The following is a 25,856-nucleotide window of genomic DNA, read 5'->3' as shown; positions in this document are numbered from 1 at the left end:
AGAGTGGCGAAGAATCGAGGGGATGAAACCTTCACCTGCCCCGCGGCCAGAGGGCTGTGCCCTCGGGGAGCATCGCCGGGCGTCTCCTGGGGGCCTTGGAGGCTGCCCACCCTCCCCTCCCCCCCAAAACAACCTTGCTTGGGGCTTCCCGGGCTCGGGCTCGGAAGGATGATGTGTCTGAAGCCATAAATCCTCCCCAGGCCATGAGTAATGTACCTTACGTGCCGCTTGACTAATCTGGCTGCAAAACATCAACAAACCCCCAAGATGGTGCGGGCAGGAAGCTTTGCAGAGCGTGGGTGTCGTGGGCTCCGGCAAGATCGCTCCTGTCAAAAGCAAACTTTTCTCACAGAGCTCCATCTTGTCCTCAGCTGTGTGCTGCCAGGGTTGGGGTTGCTGCCACCTTCCCACTGCTAGGGATGGGTCAGGAATGCCCATGACAAAGAAACTTGGAGTAAGAAGGGATTTGCTGTGAGCCACTCCCGAGACGTTATCATGCAAGGAAGCTTACGTAGCAGGTATCTCCTGCTCTCTTTCATGTCAGCTGTAAGTAAAAATCAAGTTTAGGTTTGCAATTTGTAAACAGGTATAAAAATGTCTGGCTGATGGTAGTGTGTTGAGAATACTGAGTTTAGCATGGATTTATACATCCCTTTTCCCATTTAAAAGCAAGGAGGTGACATATTGACCCTGAGCTGAGGTCCTTGCTCAGGTCCAGGTACCCAACTGCTCAACCTGTCAAGATGCTGTGAAGAATTGTGTGGAAACCTGGCAGTACATAAGCAGGGTAATAATCTGCCTCCCATGCTGGAGCTCGTCCACTACTGCTGTTATGGTGGTTTCAGATTACAGAGTCATTCAGTAGGAAGTCAACAGGCAAGCGTGTGCTGTTGACATGTGAGATTTAAAGCAGATCCATCTTGTGCTCTTGGGCTCAGATTCTGCCCATTGCATGGGGCGCGTTAACCTGACCCCCTGTTGATTTTGTGCAACCATGGTAAAACATGAGCTTGGAGCTTGCCAAAACAACTTCTTCCTTGCTACCATATTTCTGTTCTCAAGTTTTGGTCCCCCCAGCAGGAAGCAGCATGGATGGGGTACATGAGCAGCTGAGATGTTCTGCTCTCAAGTTTAGGTGGTTCTGAGCAAGCTGCAGCTGGCAGAAGTGTCTGGGGCCCCACATTATTGTTTCTGTGAATATTGTTCACCTTCAATGCTGCTGCCCTTCCCCTTCTGCAGTGCTGTGGTGGAGCCAATGGCAGTGGTGCCTTCGCAGAGCTCGGATGCCCTGCAAGGGGGATGCAGGGTAAGAAGGGGGAGCCAAGGGTCAGGGTGTTCTGAAACTGGGAGAGGTTTCTTCTACCTCTGGGGCCATGTGCAGGTGCCAAACCAGAACACCCATCTGGATCATGCCACAGGGCATCTGGGTCCCTCCTGGGGCTGAAACTCTGACTTGGTCACTTGACTTCTGCATATGCTGGTGATGTGGCCATGCAAGCAGCCAGTGAACAGGAGAAACAAGAAGTCTTGTCCCACAGGTTTCATTCCTTTGCAGGAGGCTGTGCTGAATAGCTGTCAGAGGTGTGTTTGGGTTTTGTTTGAGATTAAGCAGTGTAAACACATGGCCTGTACAGGAAGCTTCCTGGCTGTGTAAGGGTCCTTGTGGCTGTCTCAGAGGAAGCTTGCCCAGGGCTGAAGCAGCAGCATCTTTTGGCACCTGTCAGAGCTCAGGGGCTGAGAGATGCAGTGAGGTGCCTGGGACCCTTTTTCAAGTTTAGGCCTGCATGCAGCCATGCTTCCTCCCTTGCATGCTGCTAGAGTAGTGGGGATGGCTCTGTTTTGTTCTCCTGGATGCATGGTCTGTCTTCTCCTTGGCATCTGTGAGGCATCCAGCAGCTCTGGGCAGCAGGCTGCATGCTGAGCCTCTGCTGAGAGCCCTTGGGGTGCTGCCCTCCCCTGCCACCCCAGGGATCTGCTAAGAGCCCCTGGTGCTGCTGCCCTCCCCTGCCACCCCAGGGATCTCTGCAGCAGTGCTGTGGCTGCCCAGGGGCTTCTTAGTTTCAAGCTGTGGCTTGGATCTGCTGATTTGCAGGTCTGCAGTATGTGGGGATGTTGATGCACAGCCTCTTTATAGCTAGCCTTTCATTGCCCTTGAAGGAAATAAGGGGTTATAGCTCCCTTCACTAATAATACAGTTACAGCAGAGCTCCAGCAGAAGCAGGCAATTGGCAGTCTTGGACAAGAGATCCTAGCTGTTAACTTGTGTAGTTACTGCTATAAAAAAGTGGGGTCTTGAAAACCATCAGAAAAGCCTGAACCTCAGCTAAGCTTTTCCTGTAAGCTTGAAATAGTATTTTGTGGGAACTCTTTTGTTAATAAATATTTTGAGTACATATATATGTCTTCAGGGATGTCTAAATATGTCCTTCTGTAGCAGTCTGACTGGCTCAGAGCAATCTGCTACCTACACTAGGAGGATATGGTGTTACTTAAGGATAGAAATAGGTTAAAGAGTGGAAAAGAACATTGCTCAGCAGTGTCCCAGCATGAACTGTGTAATCTGTTACCTGCTCCTGTCAGGGGTATCTTGGCTAGCCCAGAATTGAGGCACCAGAAGTTCCTTTAAAAATACCAATACTGGGTGCTAAAACTGTGTGCAGACTACTTCTCAGGGGCAGCCTGCAAGAAGGCAGCTTTGGAGGCCACAATAAAAACCTATCTTTTTTTTTCTCCATGCAGGAAACATAGTGTTCAACAGAATGCAGAACTAAACAGAATCCTTGCTTTGTGTCATTCACAGCTTTTGTAAAAAAGATGATCACAACAAAGAGAATCTCTTCAACAGCATAAACTATGATGTTGCTGCCAAGAAGAGAAAAAAAGATCTGCTGAATAACAAAGCCAAGACTCAATGTAAGACATCTTTTTGGACTTCTTTTTAAACAAAAGTTGCTGCAGAAGAATGGAAAATGCTCCATATCTATCTTTTTGCACGGTGTATGAAGAGCCTTCTAGAGTCTTGAAGGGCTTTGTGCCCATGTTTGACCTAAGCAGAGAACTTGGATACAGTTTAACATGAAGATTTATGCCCCTGTTAATAATCCCTGCTCTGAGGAGTTGTGCTTGTTGTGTTCAGATTTTTGTCATTTGTTTGTCAGGAGGCTAATTTTTTCCTATGGTACATTCAAATGAACCAGTTCCAGTATTTTCCCCCTGTAGACTTCCTTGTGCACAACAGGCTAAATTTATTCTTCCTTCCATATGCATGTTGAGCACTAATCTACATTACTGGAGGCTACAAGCCTGAATGTAAGCTTTGATCCTATCTCTGTGTGCGGAGTGCATGAAAAATGAAATAAGATTTCAGCTCACTCAAAACAATAGAAGGCTTGAAATTTTTCTGTGTGCACAGCGAGCAGCCGGGGTCTCAGCTGGGGCCCCGGGGCAGCACCCGGGGGAGCCTGCAGGGACAGCACGGCCTGTGTTGGGCTGACTGCAAGATAGGTACTGCAGTTACATGTGAAGGCTACAAATGTAAACATAGCCAGAGGAAATGAGTTACAATTCCCACACTGCTATTAACTCTTGTGCATCCCCCAGGATTTTGGAAACTGTTGCCAAAAGTTGGCCCCTCAGTGTATTCAGTTCTCAGAACAAACAAATGTTACCATGACAGTTTTTGGCTGGATTCTGCTGTGACCTACCATTGAAAAGGGCTTGATGCAGGGTCAGCATGCCTGTAACTGAGCCTGGGTCTGTCCTTGGACTTACAGTACCAGGCAGAAGTACATTCCATAGCTCCAGTTCATTAATTTACAGGTTGCTTTAGGAGTTCAATATTTTCTTTATGGAAAGGAGTCCAGCAGGGTGGAGAGGAGAATTTTTTTTTATAGTAGCAGTTAAATTGCCAGTGTGTGGTGGAAGGAGGGTCAAAAGCCCATGTGAAAATGGAGTGGGAGAAGAACTGAGCAGCATAACTGCTTATAGTACAGCTCTTCTGCAAACAGAGTTAGCAGTGTGTGCTGGGTATTGGGAAGTTATTTTGGGGAATGGATGGGACAACTCCCATTCTGAGGGAAGGGAGGGGCAATTAGAAATAGGAAAATTTTGGTCCCACATAGTTTTTTCTTTTTTAGCAAGTTAGCTGCAAGCATAAGCATGCTCCTCTGAGCCTGACATCACTGTTAAAAGCTCTCTCTTACATGCCTGGTGTCTCATGACATTTTTGCTCAACTTCAAATTTGACATACAATCCCAAGCCTGTAACCAAGGTAATAAATAGTTAATAAAATCAATAACAACAAAACCTGGCTGTCAGCCACACTTACTGTCTGGGATCAAAGAGGAGGTGCTATGGTATATCTGTGGCTGGCAGATTAAACATTTACAGTCTTGAGCTGTGTCAATGAAACAGAAGCCTTTTCTGTGGCTTAGGGCTGCAGTCTCAAATGAAGCTGTATAGAAACAAAGTAGCTCAGCAAGTTGCTAGATTTGGTTTCAAGTGTGGTGGTATAAACAAAATAATTTATAGTAAAAGACAGTGGATGTTATGAGCAGAACAGGGATACAGCTGTCTGAGGTGGAAGATTAACTGAGTGAAATGTCTTTGTCCAAACAGATTTCCACCAGGAGAAGTGGATCTATGTTCACAAGGGAAGCACAAAAGAGGTGAGTGCCTCTACAGGTTCTTTGTTCTCTTTTCTACTGATTTTTACAAGCAGTGGAAGATCCTGCACTGATATAAATCAGCAGAAGCTCTTAAGAGATAAGTGGAAGTTCTGGCTTGTGGCTGGAATTTCAGTAATGATTTTAAGCCCCTATCAGGGATCCAGGGCTTGATGTACAAGGCTTTGTACATGTGTTTAAAATATGACTTGTTTGCTTCCCTCATTTAAAAAAAACCCAGCCATTTGCAGACCAAGCCATAATACTGTTCTTGGCTTTCACCCAGTACAGTCCTAACATGGAAAATCATTGGAATTTATCACAAGGGCTCGCTTGCACTCATGGAGAGAAGCTGCTGTAGGAGACTGCTCTGAACTCACACTGTGTATTGAACCCCAGGAATGTGTGGCTCATTCTCACACGTAAATTCATGGGTCATGAGCAGAGCATGGGTCTCTCTTGGGAAACTACCATGATCTGCACTGGGCCATGCCCACTCTTGATGCCAGTAAGCGCAGCTCAGCAGGAGCCAGGCCTGCCTCCTCTGGCTGTGAGCTGCTCCCATGGTCTGTACCCATCAGCTTGCTAAATTGAGTTGCTCTGGGTCAGGTCTACCTGGTGCTGGCTGGACTGAAGCCTGCCAAAACATGACCCAGTGTGTTTTTTCTTCTCAGCGCCATGGTTACTGCACCCTGGGAGAAGCCTTCAACCGCCTGGACTTCTCCAGTGCTATCCTGGACTCCAGGAGATTCAACTACGTTGTCAGGGTGAGTCCAAGCCCAGGGTTTATTGTGATGTGATGGTGGTGGAGGCTCTGGACTGAGCACCAATTGGGTAATGGGAAGCACTGGCAAAGAGATGTCTGAGCGTGTGTGTTGGGCTTTTCTGCGTGAAGTAATTAATGGAAGTTTTGTGTATGGATAGATGCCCAAATCTTGTCTTTAGTTTATGAAAATGGGAAGAGAGGAAAATGATAACGTGGAAAATGAGCTGTCCTTACCCTAGAATTCCTACTACTTTTCAATTGTGTCATTCACTTTTGAAACCCAAAAGGCTTGGCTTCTAATTCCTGAGTTTTCAGTTCAGCTTCTGAAAAAGAACATGGGCTGTCTGCAGGTGCCACAGGGCACTGGAGACCTCTTTGCTCCAGAAGCTCCAGTCTGAGGTCTGTGGAGCTTTGTCTCCATTGATGTGATACAGGAGAGACTCAGGAGAGCTGAGCATTTTGGGAATGAAGGGATGGGCTGAACCTCTTGGCAGCACTGATATTAACTTCTCTGTTAAGGATGACAGTTGCTCTTAATCCTTTGTGACTGGCAGTGGTTTCAGTGGGTGAAACATTTGTGTAGTCCTGACAACATTAGTTAATAAAGGAGTCATCAGCTTCAAGTTTTCCATGCTCTGGCTTTGCATAATGGGTCAGGGCTTGATGTGGCCGAGGAGGTGGTCGTGGTTGGGGGACCGACTGTCCTGAGAGCTGTGGATACTTGTATGTTTATCTGCATGTGATCTGCAAATTGATCTTGAATTTCAGAATGCTTAGCAAGATTTGGAATTCAGTAAAGTTTTAAAAAAAGTTATTAACTTGAGGCTGTTTATGAACAGCTCCTTTTCATGCCTTGTGAGCAGCTGATCACTGGTGAGGCAACAGCTGCTCAGGTGTTAGGTTCTGGAGCAAGCAGCAATGGTATTGCTTTCCCTTTGAGTCAAGTGTCATGAAAAATGTCTAAGGAAGAAATTATCTGAGCAGGCTCACTTTGACTTGTTCACCTAGGTTGTCCAGGTGACAGATCACCTGTGGAAACTTCTGTCACACTGGGAAGGGTATAGGCAATGGGGATGATGACCCACTGGCTGAATAGGAAGGGCAATCACTTGGATGTCCCACAACAGGAGAGGTGGTGGGGAGTGAGGGCTCTGGGGGAGGCAAAGCAGAATCCAAGTCATGTAAACTCAGGCTCTCCTAGCTCTGCTGATCTTGGGACAAACTTGTTTTCCTGCCTGTGCAGAAGGGATCACCAGTGTTGAGGTAGTTGGAGTTTCCTGATATTGGAGAGATATATATACACACACAGCCGTGTCATCTTCAGGGGGATTACTGGAGAAGGAACAGTTCATGCCAAGGCCATAACCCTTTAGTCAAATATAAAGAAGGAATGTAAAATAAAACTTGTTTAGTGCTGCAGATATCTCTTTGGCAGACTTTCTTATGACAGTGAAGAACTCCAAAGACCTCTGCTAAGCATGACCTCAGGTCATGCTGTGCCACATGATAGGCTTCTGCTGCTTGGCCCAGTGTGATAGATGTCTCATATGGGACTGCAAAGGTGGATCAGAAGTCCCACTAAATTTATTGAAGAGCAAATTTAAATTACAGTTAAGTCAGTGGGGTCTGGTGGGGGAGCTCAGGCTGACCTTCTTCTCTCTTTTTCTCATGAGGACTTCATACATAGCACATTTGGGATGCTTTTATCAAAAACAACAGTTTTGAAAGCTATGGAAGCTGACATGTGTCCTTGTTTCTACAAATTATTTCTCTTCTGAGCTTTTAAGAGTAGCTTTCCCCCAGTAGTTTTGCAGATATGGTACGACTGAGAAGTATGAATGGTTCTAATTGAGGTTGACTTGTGGTTTGGCAGTTCAAAGAAGATATTAAACCTGGTACCATGGATCAAACTGTAAAATTGACTTCTTAAAATGAAAGGCTTGTATCAGCCAAGTCTCCAGTGGATAGTAGCTCATAAAATGCCTTATATGCCAGATTTACTCATGAAAAGCTCTGCCTAGATGTGGATCATGTTTATGGTCCTTTGCAAGTTGCAGGCCTCCTAAAGCACATGGATGGGCAATCTGTCACATGGAAAATGCCTTGAATATTGGCAGGCAAAACAATTTTCCCTTCCTTCCCTCTCCTTGTTCTCTCTAGTTCCACTCCTTGCTCAGGGTACTTGATACTAATGTCATGCTACTTAATTCATCAAGCAAATGCTTTTCAAGGAGGGGTGTTTGGAATTGGAGGCTGGGAAAGAATATGACAATGTCTGTAGGGGAAGAAAGGGGAGAAACAGCTGCAGCTTTGAGGCTCTGCTGACTGCACCCAAGCTTGCCCTATAGAGACATAAGCCGCATCACTTGCTGGTAGAAAAATGGGCTCTCAGGCTTAACATGAACTTACCTTTCTGAGTTTCTCCAAACTTAAGTGAACAGTCCTTAAGTGTCTTCAGTGCTTGCTTTCTTGTCACAGATGTTTCTGCTTTAGATACACCCAAACTAAGTTCTTGGAGTTTCTAGTGGTGCCCAGATGAAATGGGCATCTCCTTGAAGTAGGGTGGAGGTATCAGCTGAAAGAAACTTGGCAGGTATTTTTCATGGGCAGATACCATCAGCTGGAGCCAGTAAGTCCATGTAAGTGAAGCAGAAGAAATTTTCTTCTAACATCAGTCTTATCTTGATGGTCTGCTGGTACAGCTCTGGAAGTGCCAAGTTATAGGTATTGGTGTCATGACTTGGTCCTTGCTGATCCTTCAAATTAGTGCATCTGCTTACATGTTACAGAACAGTCAGTGTTCCCTTTTCAGGGCTAATAAGGAAGTCTGTGATTGACCCAGAGGACCCAAACTGTTTTTGTTCTGAAGCAGCCCTGGTTTCTCTGGTCTTAGAGATTTAATGAAAAGACTAGAAGCATTTTGTAGGCATAATTAATGGGAGCAGAGACAAAGGTGCCTGCAGCCCAGAAGTTGGTTTTCCTTCAGGGACACTGTGTTCAAAGACAGGTTTTGCAGCCTGCTTCTTCAGGAAGGGATTTCTCATATGATGGTTGTGTAGTCTCAGGGGAAGGTCCTATTTCTGGTCATAAAAGCTTAGGTCATGTTAAGCAGCCTGGTCACAACTCTTATAAAATAACACGATCTAGGTTGTGTGCAGCCTTCTAAAGTAGTCTCTTAAATTTGCTTCTTAAGTTTTAATAGAGGTTAGCTCCAGGAGTCCTGGATTTATGCTGTCCTGAAAGAATATCAGCTGGATGCTGTCTCATGGAGATCTGTCAGCACCTGCACTGTAAATCATTATAACTCACCTTGCCCTGGCTCCACCTGTCAGCTGACAGCCAATGTGACATTTCAGCCACCAAAAGTGAAGGACTGTGAGAGCAAGGTGGGGCTAGAGGAGGAATTTTTCATTTTTTTTTAAGCAGTCCAGATGTGAGGAGTCACATCCCCAACCATCAGGAACTTATGGATCCCCACAAGGTGCAGTCCAGCTTTCATATAGCTGGCTTGAGGTATTCAGTGGGGAATTTACACTTCAGTAGTTTGAGACTTGTGATTTTAATCATTACAGAGCCTTTCCCTTTTTGAGTCAAGGTTGTACTCTCCTGCTCAGCACAGCAGGATTTTTTGGCTCGTTGTGCTGTAAGTCCCAGCAGTGGTTATTTGGGGTGTGGATTGCCCACACACCCCTGGGTTGAACCAAGACTCTGGCCAAAGTGCCATCTGGCTGTAGCAGGTCTAAGCAATGCTGCACACAGTAGTCATGGGTGCACAGCAGTGTTTTCATGGCCCTGAAGCAGGAGCCCTAGTTCCCTGCCACATGGCACTGTTCTGTTTGCCTTTCTTTATCTTGTGCTTATGGGCGGAGAAGGATCTGCTCTGCTGCTGAAGCTGAGAGACTTTGCTGTGCTGCTGCTCTGGATGGCTGGTGGGTTTGAGCTGGAGCCCCACTGCACTCAGGGGACGTGAGCAGGTTACTGCCATGCTGAGTAGGCTCTGGGATAGCCTACTGCATCTCTTGCCTTTTCTCTATAGTTCTGGCAAACCTCTAATAGCAAATAAAATAGGGAAGGATTTTTTTGTGGAGCTACCAGGTCAACTTTTTCAAATTCTGAGGAGCTGGAAGGGTGAATTTGGATCTAATGCCCTGTTTTCCAGAGGTGTTGCAGACTTCTCAGCTCCACTTAAAACTGGCTGGAATGCAATTACTTAGTGTATTTGAAAAGCAGACCTTTTAAAATTGCTCTTAACCTTTCCCTGTGCACTCTCTCCTACCATCTGTCCCTCTCAGTTGAGCGTGGGCTGGACTTAATGCAGCCACATCATAACACAGGCTTGCAGCTCTCTCTCTGGTTTTTTTACCCTACTCAGCATTAATCTGAATTCATCTGTCTGCTTTAGTCCGTATTATGCAAGTGGTAACATTAATTTATTTTTTTTATACTGCTGTAGACCCCAATTTGGCAATCCATTAACTGAGGTCATACTTGCGGACTGTGCCAACACTAAAAGACCCCCAGTGCACTGGAGCATGTGGGGCACAGATGAACTGTACTGCTTACCTGGTTTTTGTGTATTATATGAGCACAGAAGAATAAAATATCTTTTGATTTGGAGGACTAGCTAGTTGCTTCAGTCAGTGGTCCCTGGGGAGCGGAGTAGCCCTAGAAGTATTCACAACATAGTTTTCATATGGAATTTCATCCTGTGTTTATTGCTGTAGGAGAAGGGAGGTGACACATGATATCTGAGCTGGTTCACTGAACATAAATTGAACCTTGGTAAACACAGGCCAAATTTGAATCTGCTCCTTTGGCTAAATTAATTTTGTACCAATTTAGTGTTCCTCAAGGAACTGAGATTTTTATCCTTGTTGTTCTAAAAGAACGGCCCTGGTGTCCAGCTCCTCTGCTATTACATTACATGGTGCTTATTGCTGCATGCATTTTGGTGTTTTTAGTAAGGGGCACAATGTTGCTAACACCCAGCCTGGAGGAAACTGTCTCTGTGCCAGCTCCAGAACAGTGCAATCTGGAGACAGCAGTTGTTTGTGCACAGAGAAGCTAATCTGGGTGCATGTGTGGCCAGTGTACAGATGGAGTCTGGCAAATTGATGACTATAATCAAAGGTCTGAAGGCTAAACAGTTTAGGGTAACAGAGTATTACAGATGACTGTGGGACATTGGTTGGGTTTTTTTCCTCCTTATTCGTCCAGTATTTTAAAAAATAAAGACCTCTTATAAGCTTTTCAAACATCTTGCAAGCTGCCTTGTATTTAGTTATTGTGGTCTCATTTAGCTGATATAGCCAGAAAATCCACTGATGCTTGTGCACCAAATATTACCCAACTCTCCTGCATCTCCTGTTTCCTCCAAACAAGCCAAGAAAACAAGCAGCCTGCCCTTGACAGGAGTTAGTGCAGGTCTTTTTTCATCTTGGGGTTTTTTTTAGTCATGTGAGGTGCAAGATATTAATAGAATGTAAACTCAAAGCCATCTGATGGTGGTGTTGGCCTGGATATTAAACAGAAGAGGAGATTGGTCACTGAGGTGACTTCACTGCTCCTAAGTGGCAGTCACATGCCAGTGCCCCAGATGAGCAGGGCAGGCTGCAGTAATACCTCTCCCTCAGCTCCTGCTTCATGGCAAGCTGCCGGTGACTTTTTGGATGCATTCCTGTCATTCTTACAGCAGGGCAAACAGTTCAGCTCATGAGTTATCAAGTCTAGTCAAAAGCCATCTTAGTTACTTGACACAAGTAGTTGCACCTTCTCTGGACTCTGTGGTGCCAGCAAGGGGATACTGGAGCTGCAGATGATAAAGGATTAATAAGCTGGTCATGTGGCAACGTGTTGATTGATTTGTAGCATAAAAGGTTTTTCCTTTCCTTTCTAAATTAAAACAGAAGTCTATGTACATCCAAAACAAATGGACTGACACGTGGGCAGGCTGTGCATTTATATAATGTTGGGGGAAGGGAGAAAGGCTTGTACGATCGCAGGCCACATGTTCTGCAGAGCATGTTCTATAGGAAATTTCCCCAGCTGTTCTTGTGGCACAGAGATGGGGAAGAGAGTGTGTGTCCTTCCCTATGGGAAATGCTTCCGTTAACAACTGCAGCCCAAATTCACTGCTCAGCTTGCTCAAGAGTCAGGAGGTCAATGATGGGAAGTAAATTCTAATTGAAAGTAAGAGCAAGATTTTCATTAGGGGAGGTTAACAAGTGAACAGGACAGACAGGGAAAGGTGGTTTGTTACTGTAGTTGTTAGAGCTAAACAGGGAGGGAGACTTTGGGAGGGAAGAGGTTTGTTGTGGGGAGGATTTTTGTTCTTCCTACAGTACTTAACCTTTCTGTCGTGGCGACAGCGCTCTGACAAAGCCCATGCAACCCAGGAGGTGACGTAAATTGTGGAGTCTGATTCTCATTAATGGTCTGTCAATAATGTCCCCATGCACACAGGCATTTGCTCGTGCTCCCTTATGACACTGCTTGTTTTTGCCCCGGTGCAGGATGGTGACGCTGGCTGAGGCTGTTCCCTTTGTGTGAATAGTGGCTGTCAGTCCAAGCACCACTGTGGTTTCTCTGCATCTCTGAACCATTAAATCGAGTTCCCTCTCCCCTCACAGTGAAGATAATTAAAATGCCTTTTTTCCCCTTACCTCTTTTGATGTGAGTTTAATTATTTGGCCTCTGCTCACCTTCCCTTTTTATGTTACTTTGCTCTGTTGTTCTGTCTCCTTTTATTTTCAAGCAGCAAACAAGTCTCTGGACTGTTTTGCTGTGTCATGTGACTAGGAGTCAAGATTAGAAAGGTATCTCTGTGCTCTAAGGCTTGCAACTTCTATTTTTATCCACAGCTGTTGGAGCTGATAGCAAAGTCTCAGCTGACGTCACTGAGTGGCATTGCCCAGAAAAACTACATGAACATTTTGGAAAAAGTGGTTCAGAAAGGTAAGAAACGGAAATAGTGAGGGGGAGTCTGATTTAATCTGATGTACTTTGGTGAACCACATCCTTAACAATAGTTAGGCAATGCAAAATGGGTGAAGAGGGGCTCCGCTGTTTATTTCTGTAGTGCAGTTCTGCTTTCATTTCCCTTAATGAAGGACTTGGTGGGAGAGGAAGGAATTTCTGTAGTCTGGTAGGTATCTGAGAGGTGACTCCTCCTTTCCCAGCTTTGCTCACTGCCACCCCTTCTGCATCCTACTGAGTCCTATTTCTGGCAGCTCATGCCCTCGGCCAGGCATATCTGCAGTCCCTGCTGCTGCCTTGCTGGCATTGTACTGTACCTACTGCTCCCACTGCTCTGGAGGGGTGTCTTCACTTGTTCAGGGGAATGAATTGTGCTTGAGATGTGGCACTTCCCTCATGGATATTTAGCTGTCCCTAAAGCCTGAACATTGACAGCAGCCTGTTATTATACATAATGAGAAATGTGCGTTAGATGGGGAAGAGGTGCACATAGATAACTTCTTGCACAGTATCAGAGGGGAAAACTGGCTGGTTGCCAGTGGCTGGAAATGGGAAGTGCAGCAGATCTCATCTGCTTATCCTGTGAGGCTCTCTTTCCATCTGCTGTCTAACCTGCTGTGACTGGCTAACGTTTAAGTGCTTTCCTCTAAAAAGAAAAGCACAGGCTGGCTCTCTTGGCCTGTGAAATTACAGCAAATAACTTGCCTGAGAAACATGTAGATTCAGAGAAGGATTTTGACAATTCCTATTTTTAACCTTTCCTGTTCTTCCAAAGTCCTTGAAGATCAGCAGAACATCAGGCTAATAAGGGAATTGCTGCAGACCCTCTACACATCCCTCTGCACATTAGTTCAACGCGTCGGCAAGTCTGTCCTGGTCGGAAACATCAACATGTGGGTGCACAGGATGGAGAGCATTCTTCACTGGCAGCAGCAACTGAACAACATTCAGATCACCAGGGTAAGCACAAATCCTGAAAGCTAAAAATATTGTCTCCATCATGAAACCGTTTTTCGTCAACGGCTCTCATTTGGGTGGCTGCTTCCTACTCTACTCCCAGTGCAAGCACAGACTTGGAAGGACCTGGAGTTGCCAAAATAACTGGATGGTTTCCTAGCATTACTTGACTCCCTTAATTCAAACTCAATGTACATAACCCAGGATCATGCTTGACGTTACTGGTCACAGACTGTGGCATGAGTCCATAATGGCTGTGAAGTGCTGTGTGAACAGAGCTGGACAAAAAACCATCTCCCCCTCTTCAGTCCTCAGAGGCCAGGCCTCAGTGTGAAAAGTCAACTCAGGCTTTCTCAAATTGAGCAATTGCCTTCAAACTTGTTTACCAGACAGCTGAGATTTTTAGATTTGTTTAATCTGTAAATTAAATGCAAATTTTCAAATAGCTGCATAATTTCATGCTTCCTGGCTGAAAATACCAATGATTCTTCCAGTAGTCTGGAGTTACCTGTTCCAGCTGGATGAGTCCTGCTTTTACAACATCTGTTTTTTCAACAGCATCTCTGTGGGGATGGGAAAGATGTTTTAGATGATAAATTTCTAGACTGGCTTTACATGGGAATCAAATCTGAAATTGTTTCATGTCACACAATCACAGCAGCTTTGATGTTGGACTAGACCTCTGGAGGTCCTCTGGTCAAACCCCTATGCTCAAGCAGGGATACAAACAATAAGTTGCCCAGGACTATATATACATTTTTTTTCTGTCTCAAATGGATACTTACTCCACTGAAATGCTAAAGCTTTCCCCCCATGCTGTTATGGGTTGGTGTTCTCCTTGTAAACTTGAAGAACTCTGCCTATTCAGGCAAAAATGATCAAAATATTGCTTGTGCAAGGAACTGCCTTTTATACGTACTTGTGTGGGTTTGCAGACACTTTAGAAAAAGTAAATAAAATACATGTAGAGCATGCAAAAAAAATTCATACCACTGAAGATAACTTCAGTTCAAGCTGGAACAAAACCAGATGAATTCAGAGAAGGGAAGAAGCTCAGCTCTGTGCAGCCAGTTACTTGTGGTGCAGTGAACTTGTGGTGTTTCTGAAGGGGGAAATGTCTTGCAACACCCAAGACCTAAATCATTTTTAAAAAACCCCAGAAAATGTAAAACCAACTTTGAAAAATGTTGTATGTGCTATAGCTGCTTCAAAAAAAAGGGCAAACTTCTGCCCAGAAAATGACAGCTTACTGATCTGTTCTGGTCTAATCTGTGTTCTTTCTGCAAAAAAAGTAATGCTTGAAAAGTTCTGGAAAAGAGTACTGAGGGAAAACTAGAAGCAGATAAGCTTTTGGCCTGATCCAGAAAACCTGTAAGGATTTGCTTGAGTCACAAGTTTTTGGTTTTTTTTCAGAAAAAGATATACAAGTGTGAGCTTTGTTTGGGTTTGTTGTTTTTTTTTTTGACCCAAGAGTCTTTGAGCTTACTCTTGCCTGTTGTGCCCTAGCAAAGCTTATGTGCAGACATAGTTCAGAAGAATGCAAAATACAGCCTGGCAAGGAAGGGCAGTGGGACATGATCCAGGGATCCAGTGCATTCGTCTTCCCCCAAAAAATGTGCCAGGCTGTCATTGAAAGGAGTGTCCTCTAGACACTGTAGGGACATTTGACTCCTCCTGGAGTGATTGTGTCAGGTCTGCCTGGCAGGTGGTGATGCAGAAATGGATGTTTTGTTTGAGGAGCTCAGGTCCTTGCAGGTCCTGGGCAGTGTCGCTGCTCCAGGCAGGCCAGCACTGAGGGAAGGCAGGAGCTGCTGCTGTGCAGACGTAATTATTGTTCCTTGGAGTCTCCCATGCTGTGGGATGGCTGGGGATGGGACCACATGATTAAAAGCAGCCTCATGCAGTGTTTCCCTGCTGCTGGTGGGCTGTGTGCTGCTTGTTTGAAACAGTTAATAGCTCTGCCAGAGATGAGGCGGGTGCTGTGACTCTGCAACTTAAAATAGCAGCATCTCTGTGCAGGGTAAAGGATGAACTTGGCGCATCTGTCTAACATTGTTTCTTTGTTGGAGCCCAATCCTAGAAGCCGCTGTTTGCCTTTATAAGGCTGGGGCTGGTTTTGAAGCTGCAGCTGGTGCCCAGGTTGTGGTCCTTGCTGATGCCTTGCTCCTGTGTATAGCTTGGATTTCCTCTGAGTGCAGGACATGCAGATCTCCTGTGGTCAATTTGCCCTGGAGCTGTACCCAAGCGGACTTGCAAAATAATCCTGGACCCTGTGGAGGCTAAGCAAAGGTGGACGGGGGTGCCTTCTGTCTCTTTAGGCTAGGATCTGCTTTTGTGTGGCTGAACAGCCTGGAAAACCAGGGCTGCAGCCTGTGGGAAAGGGGCAGATCCTTCAAGTGTTCCTAGAGGAAAAGCTAGCCCTGCTAGCAGTGACCTGGGAACCCATGCTGTGAGTACTCACCAGCCACTGCTGTGGTTGCAGCAAGATCCTGTGATGATATAAGCTCAAACCCATGTCAGAAGAGCATGGGATTCCCAGCAGTGTAACCAGAGCTGAACTTGAGAAGTAATGCCCATCTGCCTGGCGGTGGGGAGACCTGGATGGACAGTAGCTGATACCACGATACAGCCAATGCCCTGGTGTAGTGAAAGCTGATGATGATACTTCAGGGAGCAGAGTCTCACAAGTATGGATGTAGGGTGGACAAAAAGGAGAGAAGGAGGCTTGGACTGCAGCTCTCCTAATTATTGTACTACAGATACATGTTCTCTTCCTTGAGGTTATCTCAAACAGTTATGGGGCAGAAGGTCCAATATTTCCATATAAAATGTCTCCTTTATTTAGAAGAGGGAACTGCTACTTTGTTCTCTATTGGAATATTATCCCAATATTACCGGATGGAACGCGCCTGGGCTCGTCTGACCCTTGCTGCTTGACCAAAGGTGGCAGCTGTGGTGTTTCGCCTCAGAGACACCTTTGGCTAGCTGTATGTTGCAGCTAGGCACTTGGAACAAGTCCAGGCATGCAGGAACTCGGGTTTTACCTCTGATAGAAAGGCTTTAGGCGAGGTGAAGAGGAAAAGGAGATGGATTCTGCCAGAGGGTTAATCCAGAGTTTTATTCCAGAGTCACAGATCCCTGAATCTTGGTAACAGCTCCAGCAGAATCGCGACCGCATGGTCTCAGTGTCCTTTTAAGCTCGGGGGGAGGGGGAGGAAAGGGGCAGGTATGGCACCAACCAGGTGGGAGGGGGGCAGTCTCGGGGGACAAGTGATACTTGGCTAGGCCAATGACCCCAGGGCTGAGAAGCATTTTTTGAACTTTAGCCAACCACACGACACCCTTGCTGGAATGTCAAGCTTGACAGACAGCACTTAGCAGGAGGCAAGGGGAGGGGAAGGGAGAAGGTATTGCCACACCTGGGAAAGGACTGGGATAGCTAAAACAGGAAATTGCATCCCACTGCAACAGTTCTCTGTGTGAAGTTTTAAAAAAGCAGTAACTATGCTGCAAGCTAGGATTTCTTAGGTTTCCAGCTTCCTGGGAGCTCAGTTCTGTGTGTCTATTGCAGCCTGCCTTTAAAGGAACCACCCTCACGGACCTGCCGTTGTGTTTACAACTGAACATCATGCAGCGACTGAGCGATGGGAGGGACCTGGTCAGCCTGGGCCAGGTGGCTCCTGACCTCCAAGTGCTCAGTGAGGACAGGCTGCTGTGGAAGAAACTGTGCCAGTACCACTTCACAGACAGACAGGTATGAGAAGAGGTGCAAACTGCCATCAGTTTTTGGTGTACCCCCTCCCCAGAAAGAGAGTCTGCCCTGCATGTTCTCTTACTTGGCTGTCTCTTGGATCTGAGGACTGTGCAGCAAGCTGATAATATAAGCTGGCATGGAAATGGCTATGAAGATGATTTATATAGAGGGTTTTACATGCCACAGCAATGATTCCTGAAATAGGAGCTTGAGGAATTAATCATACACGGAATTTCAGTCCTAATCCAGGTGGGAACAACCGCATGACTTGCAGTTGCTCCTTGCCCCACGTGTGCAGGGAAAACGTGCAGGCAAGCTCCAGCAATCACCCTGATGTCCCAGGGACTGACACCCTTGCAGAGAATCTTTGTGGATGTGGTCTGTGAGCTGTACTTCCTTGCCCTTTAGAGCAAGAAATACCCTCTGAGCTGTTCTGTGAGTGATGGGATGATATGTGGAAAACAGCCCTGCTGCTGCCCACTTTGTACCTGTGTCAACATCTCTGGCAGGCTGGGAATCATCTGGGATCATCTAAACTTAAAAGCAAACAAACAAAAATCACTCTCTGTTTATGGGTGAATATCTGGGGTGTTTGTGCTAGACCTGTGCACGTCAAGAACCATGTGCCAGATTTCTCTGCTGACCTGGCTTTATTTACTCACTCTGAATCTGACTTTGGAAGTGACTCTGGAGGAGTAATTTGTTTTATTAAGTAAATTCAAATCCAGTCTCTGCAGCTAATGAACCCTAAAACAGAAATGGGTGTCTCCCAAGCTAATATGATCAATCACTGTCTCTTAGAGAAAAATACCTCAACTTGTACAGCTATTAAATGCACCTCTACTTGCTTTGCTGCCTGCCAGAAACAGTGGTCAGAGTAGTATGAGATAGCTCCCAGGGTTTCAGGCTTCCTGCAGTGAGGTTGATGAAGGCAGAACAGACCCTCATAATGGTATTGAGTGAGGCTGTTTCCATCAGGAAAATGCTTATAGCTTTTTCAGCTGTAAATAGAAAGTAAGAGCTTCTTAGCTCAAAGAAGCTGAGAAGTGTTCAAAGTAAGAGCTTTCTCAGTGTTGCAAGGGAACTGTTATGGCACTGGCAAGGTTGACATGCGAGGGAGAGAACACCATGAGCTGGACAGAACAAATGAGCTTTTTGACCCGCTATAATTGTGTGTATCTTTTCTTTAAGATTCGCAAACGTCTGATTTTATCTGACAAAGGACAGCTGGATTGGAAAAAGATGTACTTCAAGCTCATAAGGTGTTACCCGCGGAAGGAGCAGTACGGTGACACACTGCAGCTGTGCAGGCACTGCCACATCCTTTCCTGGAAGGTATGAGGCGCTGGTGGGACAGACTTGACTGGGGCAGGAGCCATGGGGCATCCAGTGCTTCCTCTGATTGCAGCTGGCTTAGGGTGTGGCAGTTCATTTGCCTGCATAGCCTAGTGAAGTCCTACATCTTAATTCTCCCTCAGCTATTAAGACCCTTTCTTCTCTGTGCTTCAGAGATCCCAGCTTTATCTTGAACATGAGTAGTGTCCATTGGGGCCAGAGGGTTGGAAAATGGGGGGCATGTTTTAGGGCTGCCTGCAAGAAATCATTTTAGCACTGCCAGCAGCTTCCTCTACCCATTATATGCAAGTGGAGGTGTTGGCAACAGGATTTGCTGGAATGAAAGCTAATGGCTGCAAAACAGCTCAGGACAAAAATCTGCTGACCACTGTGGTGATATGCAAGGCATGTCTCTGGAGTTAAACTCCAGTAGCTGATGGTAGGCTCTAGCCTCTCTTCCCTCAGAGGGGGGGAACAGAATTAATTGGATCCTTGCTGCTTCTTTTTTCAATGACTTGCCCCTAATATATAAATTCCAGTTCTGAGCTGTCTACTATTCTGGGCTCTGCTCTACCTATTTGCACATGGGATGTCTGGCAGAGGGGCAGTGCTAACTTGGCTGATGCTTTGGCAACCTTTCTGCAGCCTCTCTAAATAGATTTGTTTTCTCTTTCCCAGGGTACTGATCACCCCTGCACAGCCAACAATCCAGAGACTTGCTCCACCTCTCTTTCACCACAAGAGTTTATCAACTTGTTCAGGTTCTGAACCTGGGTCAGCGCAGCCTATGCAATTCCTACAGGACACTGTCACAGAGCTTGGACACTCCATTTGTAAATAGTGTAAATATTCATGTTTGCTTGAAGCTCCTGAGTCAAGGAACAAGAGGATCTCTGAGAAGAAAGGTGAAGTTGCTCACTGACAAGCAGCACTTAAGGAATACAGACTTCCATAGGAATGGTGTATAAATACAGCATGTTGTACAGAGTCCCTTTTTTATCATCAGAGTACAAGATACAGGGCAAAAAGACCTTCATTTTTTGTTTTTAGAAGTTAAAAATGAATTTGCCCCGCATCCATTTGAGAACTCTTTTGGTTTGTTTCTAATAGAGAGAAAGCAATATGAGGCTAGGACTGTTGAACTGTTCCTCCATCTGGTTTTATTTAGCATACATATTTATAAGTATGACATTTTAGAAATATTTATGAAAAATATCCCTGTGACAAGTTTAATAATACTTTTGTGTTTTTAAAAGGACACATTCTGAAATACTTAGGATAGAAATCTAGCCTACTTGCGAGACAGAATTGCAACACACCACTTTCTACCTCCAATAGATTGAGTACCTTTCAAACAAAACTCCAGTGTACAATGTGAACTTTTGTATTTTGTACAATGATTTAAAGGGAAATGTTTGTGATAGTAAGCATCTTTTCTTGTATTAATGCTTACCTCTTTACATTAGTTTTCTTGCTCTACTCAGTGCTTGAATGCCTAGATGATAGGCACCATATGAATACCTAAGAATTTACTCCATCCTCTTTTAATTTGTTGGTTTTATGAAAGACCATGCAAATGTGAAAAGAGAAGACAAAAGGATGAGCATTATCTGTAAGGGAGGAAGTTCTATGATAGGGAAACAAAGGACTGGATTTAATCTCACAAAGTAAATTCTTATCTGCTTTATTAGGTTTATTGCACTAGTTGAAATCCTAAGTGAGGTTAGAATCTGTTTTTTCAAGCCCATGTTTTCCAGCATATACACTGCTCTGTATTCCCACTGCTGTCAAGTGAATTCAGTCATCTTGGAGCTGGTAAAATATAGGGGGAACTGGGCCACTGAATCTCATTAAATGATGCGGTTTTTATTCACTGGAAGACTGGCAGCAAATGTTTTGTTTTAGAGCCCTGCAGCTTAGGGAGTGATTGGTACTTAGCTGTCAGGGCTTGGGTAAGCAAGGGATTTCCAACATACTGATATCTTTGGTTCTTTCTCCATGCCAGGGGCAAAGACCCAAGGACCCTAGTCCCTTCTGCTTCCAGTGCTGAGCTGCTTTATGGGATCTTCTGACCCTAACCCAGAGCTAAATTTTCAGTCCTACAAAGTGGCCACTTCACCATGGCTGTGATCTGGTTCACTGTCTCCTCTGTATCATGCAATGCTTCACTTTTCTCCATAGTGGAGCTTGAAGAATCCAGCTCATACATAGCAGTCTGAAAACCTGCAGTGGAAAGTTTTTGCTGTTTGCTAGTAGGTTTCCTGTATAGCACTTTCTCTGTGTCTGATGTAAGCAGGATACCTCGTAAGGGTAAATATTTAGTGGGTTGTGTGTGACTATGTACAAAAATTTGAGGAAAAGGAGTACTCAGGACAATTCAGGAAGAACTACTTGAGTTAATTATTGTTAAATATGCTGTTCCTTTTTTTACATTTTTATAACTGACTTTGAACACTTTTCTGCAGCTGTTTGTATTTTAAAATGACAGTATTTGCATTTTTGCAAACTAAATCACTTTGCATATTCTTGGAAGAGATGTGAAAAGGGAAAAAGCTGCCTCTAGATGGAGCAGTGGGAAGAGGGGAAGAAAACATGGAAAATGCTGTCAAGAACGGCCCTTCTCCAGCCGCCTAACAGCAAATCCCAAGTTTTTGCTCTTCCAGAGAGTTCTGTGAGCCTGCACCACCCTTAGCCCAGAGCTTGTCACTCTCCAGAGATGAGGGGAGAACACATGCAGGATAACAAGCTTTATCTTGGTGTTGGTGCCCCATTCATCAGTTTGATTGCTGGTGGGAAGCATAAGCCTCCTGGTCATACCCATGTCAACTGAAAGTGATTTAAAAACTGCTACCTTGGAAAAAAACACTTGTGCTTGTTTGGGGGATGTTTGTGAGTAAAGGAGGCCAGTTTCTGTTTTCCTTCCTGCATTGATGGCAGCAGGTAGACAAGGCTGAAATCTGGCTTCAGTGAGTGAGGACATTAAGGAGTGAAACTTGCAAGTGAAGTGAGTGAAGCATTGCCACTGAATTTGGAGAGTCCTGTAGCTCCTTTTTCCAGCAGTGAGAAGACCTGTCCCTTTGGCATCTTTTGTTTCCAGCTCTGACTTGGGGTTGCTTTGTTTTGTAGTTTTGCCTCTGCCACCCATGGTGAGCCAGCCTGTTGTGATGGGGAGGCAACAGTATTTTGGTATGAAATACTGCAGCATTCTGACTACTCTGCCTCTGTGCTTAGCACTTACCGTCTGGGAGATTGACACTGAGTGCATTTTAAGCTCAGATTTGAATCTGGCCTACTGCCTTCCTTGTGTAAGAAGATGGAAATTCTCAGTGTTGAGCTGTGATTTGGGAAGGTCTTGGCTCCAGCCATTGCCTCTATCAACCCTTCACTGGCCTCCTCCACCCAGAGACCATGGGTCATCCTGACAACAGATTTAATGTGCAACTGAGGCTCCTATTTTTAAAACTTATTTCAATTACTGTGTATTTTATTTCTTAGCACTGTAAGGGTCAAAATGCTGAAGATGATTTGTTATACATAGACACTTGTCTGTTGCTTGTGTGAGGTCTTGGATATTGCTGTCAGTGTCCAAACTAGCAGCAAACCAAGCAACTACTGTACAGAGCAAAACAGAATAAACAAAAAGAAACAGAATAAGCCTTATTCAGTTATGCCTCAGTCATTACCCTCCTGCTGCAGCAATTGTCAAAGATGGCCTTGCTCTCTTTGGGGATCCATTGTTTCTTGAGCAGCTGATACAGGGAGATGTTGCAGTGAATTCAATACTTTTGGTTTGTATTTAAAACAAAATGCTGTTGCATCCAAATACCTTACTCATTTACAAACAAAGCAATCAGTATTTTAGGGGTGCAAAGGCATCTGCTTGGCTGAGGGTGGCAGAGTAACAGAACTGACAGTGATGTCAAAGGCTTCCAGGTGGGATGGTTTAAGGCTGCTCTCAGGCAAAAAGGACTTCTTCATTTTTGAGACAATTGTGGCAAAGCTGTTGTGAAGGGAAAAACAGACTTCTGCTTGTATTTTGGAAATGGAATGTTCTTTTCAAATGACATTTCACCTTCCAGTTAGCTGATGCATTTCCATTGGATATGCATCAGTCCTTATACTAGGAAAGGAGAGTTTTTCTTCTCTTTGGGGTTTTCTCTTGCCAACATCTCCAGGGAAATCTCATTGTCTTTAGAGGATGTATTAACTAGTACAACAGCATAGACCATGGTGCTGTGAAGAGGAAAAATAGATCCATGGAAGGGAGAGATCCTGGAGACCTCTGTTTCAGCTTTCTAGGAGAGGCCAGTTTTTGATGTGGTGGCCATTTCAAGAGGCACGATTTCAGCTGTACATACCTTAAGCCATTTACACTAACTATGGTATGCTGAAGTTTGATCATAAAGCGTGTGTACCTCCTCTTATGTTTTTTGGGTTTCTTTTTTTTAACTGTGGGAGTTGCTAGATCCTTAATTATGTAAAGTGATTAGGAAAATGTGTATTGCTCTGAAGACATTGCTTTGTATGTAAACATTTAATTGCACCCTGCCACTTTCTGTATATGGGAATATATTTTATATTGTTTTTCTTTGCCCCAGGTTTTAAACTGTTTGTATTCCCATTTCTGTTTGACTTCAATTACTTTTGGGAAGCTGTCACCTTCTAGAATATGCACAGGTACTAAACCAGCTTTTCTTACCCAGAAAATTCCTTGGCCCTTAGTTGCTAGAATTTCATTTAGAGCAGGAACATTTCAAATCCTATTGTATAGCAAACAAATCAGACATGCTTTTCACACTGATCTCCTGCTTGGTACAGCAAAGCAGCGTTGTTCTCTGCGGTTGTCCTTACAAACGTGTTGCACATCTTCCCTGTAGATCAGCACCTTGCCAAAAAGACATAGCTTTAAATTGAAATGTCCCTCTTTGTAGCTGGCCTGTTTGCACAAGCACAGGCCCTGTGGAGCTGATGGCTGATCAGGCTGGTACAGACTCACTCCCTCCTTCAAGGGTTGGGACTCTGGTGTTCTGCTTGTGCTGCTTTCTCAGCTCTTTGCTTGTACTGATGCTGGTTCCAGGCTCTGAAGCTGTGGTCAGCCCTTCCACACAGTTGTCAGTCTCTGGCTGCTGGGCTCTGAGTCTTTACCAGCACCTAACTTCTATCCAGTGTCTTCCTCCAGTGATTTTGTTGGTAGCAAATCAGCTTTGCAGAACAAATCCATCTTGTCCTTGACACATGCAGTCTCAAGTATATAGATACTCTTGACACCAGAGAAATTCCCTCTCTATTGACCAAGTGTTGCTGCTTCTCCTCCTGGAAGGGCAACTGAGGGTGGAATTTGCCTTTCTTTAGCCATCCTGTGCTGCACAGAATGCTAACATGTCAGCTACCAAGAGAACATTTTAATTTGAAATAGAAAATATGCTCATCTTTAGGAACTAATCTACAGTAATTATAAATACTTATATATGGAAGAGAGTGTGTGTTCTGTTTTATTTTTCCTTGAAGTTTTAACTAGAGATGATATGAAGTGAAAGGCATCCCTTATATAAGATTTCTGTTTAATATTATTGTGTGGTTAAAATCCTTCCATTATAAATTTGCACACTTTTTTCCTCTTTCCTTGCATGTTCAACTGATTTTTATAGCTGTTCTGTGCAGACAGTATTTTTGTAAAACATTTTTGACACTGAATTGCAATAAATGTTCAACCAATGTGAACCACAGAGTTGGTTGTCTCATTGCTTCCAAGGTGGTGACCTTATCAGCCTTGAGCTCCTGATGACTGTAAGACTGTTCTGCAGGAACATCCAGAACTTGGCTCGTTGTCACAGTAGAAGATCCCAGATAGAGCTATTGCTTCATCCTATCTCAAAGGGAAATGAGCCCTGGCTTCCAGCAGAACCCGTGCTCACAGGGAGCCTCGTGCTCTTCAATCTGTGCCCACAGCACAGGAATGAGTGCTGCCCCAAAAGAGATCAGCAGTGCTCACACTGATCTGAGACCTTCAGCTCCACCTTATGGCTTATAAAATACTGGGTTTTTTTCTAGTCATATTGCCTGAGTGATTATTTTTTAATCTTCTTTTGGGGGGGTGGGGAATGAGTGCATCTTGCTAGTGTCAGGACTGCAAACAGCCTGCCCTAGGCTCTTGCTTAGAGGAATGTGTGCAGGAGCCCACTGAAGTGACTCCCAATAAATTGGGGAAAAGCAGTTGAGAAGGCAAATGAAACGTGCCTCTGGTTGGAACAGAAGTTGTCATGATAAAAGAGGATTACTTGCCTCGTGAAAGCTCTGCCAGCTATGGAAATAAGCACAAAATGCAGATGTTTTTGCTTTGTTTTCAGTCTCATTTGCACTGTCATATAAGGTATGTTTCAGTGGTTTCCTAAGTCTCTGTAGTTATGCTGTGGCTTGGATCTGCAGTTAGAGGGGTGCACCCCCCAGACACAAGTCTCTGGAAATGCAGTATGGGACAAGATCACAAAGCCTTTTAAACAAGAGAAAGCTCTTGTTAAGACATATTTCTTATCCAAAATTTTTTTAAAATAGCAAGCTCTACTTATTTTAATAGACTAAATGTGCAAAGGCTAAATCCTTTAAGGGGAATACTGGACCTTTTTAGGAGTGTGTTGGGCCCCATTTTCATGTTATTGCTGCTACCACCTCCACCCTTTTAAGCGCAGTCAGGGATAGAGGGAGAGGCATCCTGAAACCTGGATGAGGGTTTGTTACTTGTTACCTTGATCAATGGTAACAAGTCACCCTGTACACTTCCTTGGAGTGCCCTCACTGTTTCTCTTAGACCCTGATAAAAGAAGTTCAGCCAAAAAACATTTTGAAAACCTCTTATACAATGAATATTAAAATTGTGACTCTGCTTTGCCCCAGCTTTCCCTAATCTTCATTTCTGCTTCTCTGCTTTACTGGGGTGAGCCCCAGTGAGCCATGTAGGGGGTTGCTTTATTTTTGACAAAACCTGAGCTGTTCCTGTGATCAAAATTGCAGAACTTGGAAAGAGCTGTTTTCCAAAAGGCTCTATAAATAACTCATGTGGGTTCAAAGGCCTTCCCTAAGCTGGAAGGACACCAGTTCACTCCTCACCATTCTTGATGCACAGTATATTACACTTTTTAGTTGAAAACAAGCAAATGTCTTTTTAATATGTTTTCCTTGGATAATTTCAGTTCTGGTCAGAACAGACCTTGCATACAGACAGCAGCACACCCAGGTTGCAGCTGAGGTACCAGGTCCAGTCCAGAGCTCCTGATGGTGCTGCTGCTTTCATGCAGAGGCTGGAGGTGGGTGGTGGGACAGGAAAGACACCCACTCCCAGCTTCACAGGATAAATAAACAAACCACCCCATGGGATTTGTGTTTTTAGACAGAGAAACCCAGTCAGTG

The 25,856-nt window shown here is 44.7% G+C and overlaps 1 protein-coding gene across 1 annotated transcript; it reads left to right on the top strand.

Annotated features, from left to right (window-relative positions):
• Positions 1–2,788: 2,788 nt before the first annotated feature.
• On the top strand, positions 2,789–24,178 carry FBXO32 (F-box protein 32). The gene is made up of 8 exons (XM_005420706.2): positions 2,789–2,913; positions 4,619–4,668; positions 5,340–5,432; positions 12,292–12,385; positions 13,182–13,366; positions 16,935–17,117; positions 18,309–18,452; positions 19,131–24,178. The coding sequence occupies exons 4-8, from the start codon at positions 12,355–12,357 to the stop codon at positions 19,218–19,220; spliced, it is 633 nt and encodes a 210-aa protein (XP_005420763.1). The 5' UTR covers positions 2,789–2,913; positions 4,619–4,668; positions 5,340–5,432; positions 12,292–12,354; the 3' UTR covers positions 19,221–24,178.
• The last annotated feature ends 1,678 nt before the right edge of the window (positions 24,179–25,856 follow it).

The sequence above is a fragment of the Geospiza fortis genome, unplaced genomic scaffold, assembly GCF_000277835.1.
Source record: "Geospiza fortis unplaced genomic scaffold, GeoFor_1.0 scaffold111, whole genome shotgun sequence".
NCBI classification, from domain to species: domain Eukaryota; kingdom Metazoa; phylum Chordata; class Aves; order Passeriformes; family Thraupidae; genus Geospiza; species Geospiza fortis.
The sequence above is the reverse complement of the archived record's forward strand: the minus strand, read 5'-3'. Positions and strand labels throughout refer to the sequence as shown.

Coding starts and splice junctions, on each gene's coding strand:
- FBXO32 (XM_005420706.2), top strand. CDS start 12,355: ATGAACATTTTGGAAAAAGTGGTTCAGAAAG. Junction 12,386..13,181: donor GGAAAAAGTGGTTCAGAAAG/GTAAGAAACGGA, acceptor GTTCTTCCAAAG/TCCTTGAAGATCAGCAGAAC. Junction 18,453..19,130: donor GCCACATCCTTTCCTGGAAG/GTATGAGGCGCT, acceptor TCTCTTTCCCAG/GGTACTGATCACCCCTGCAC.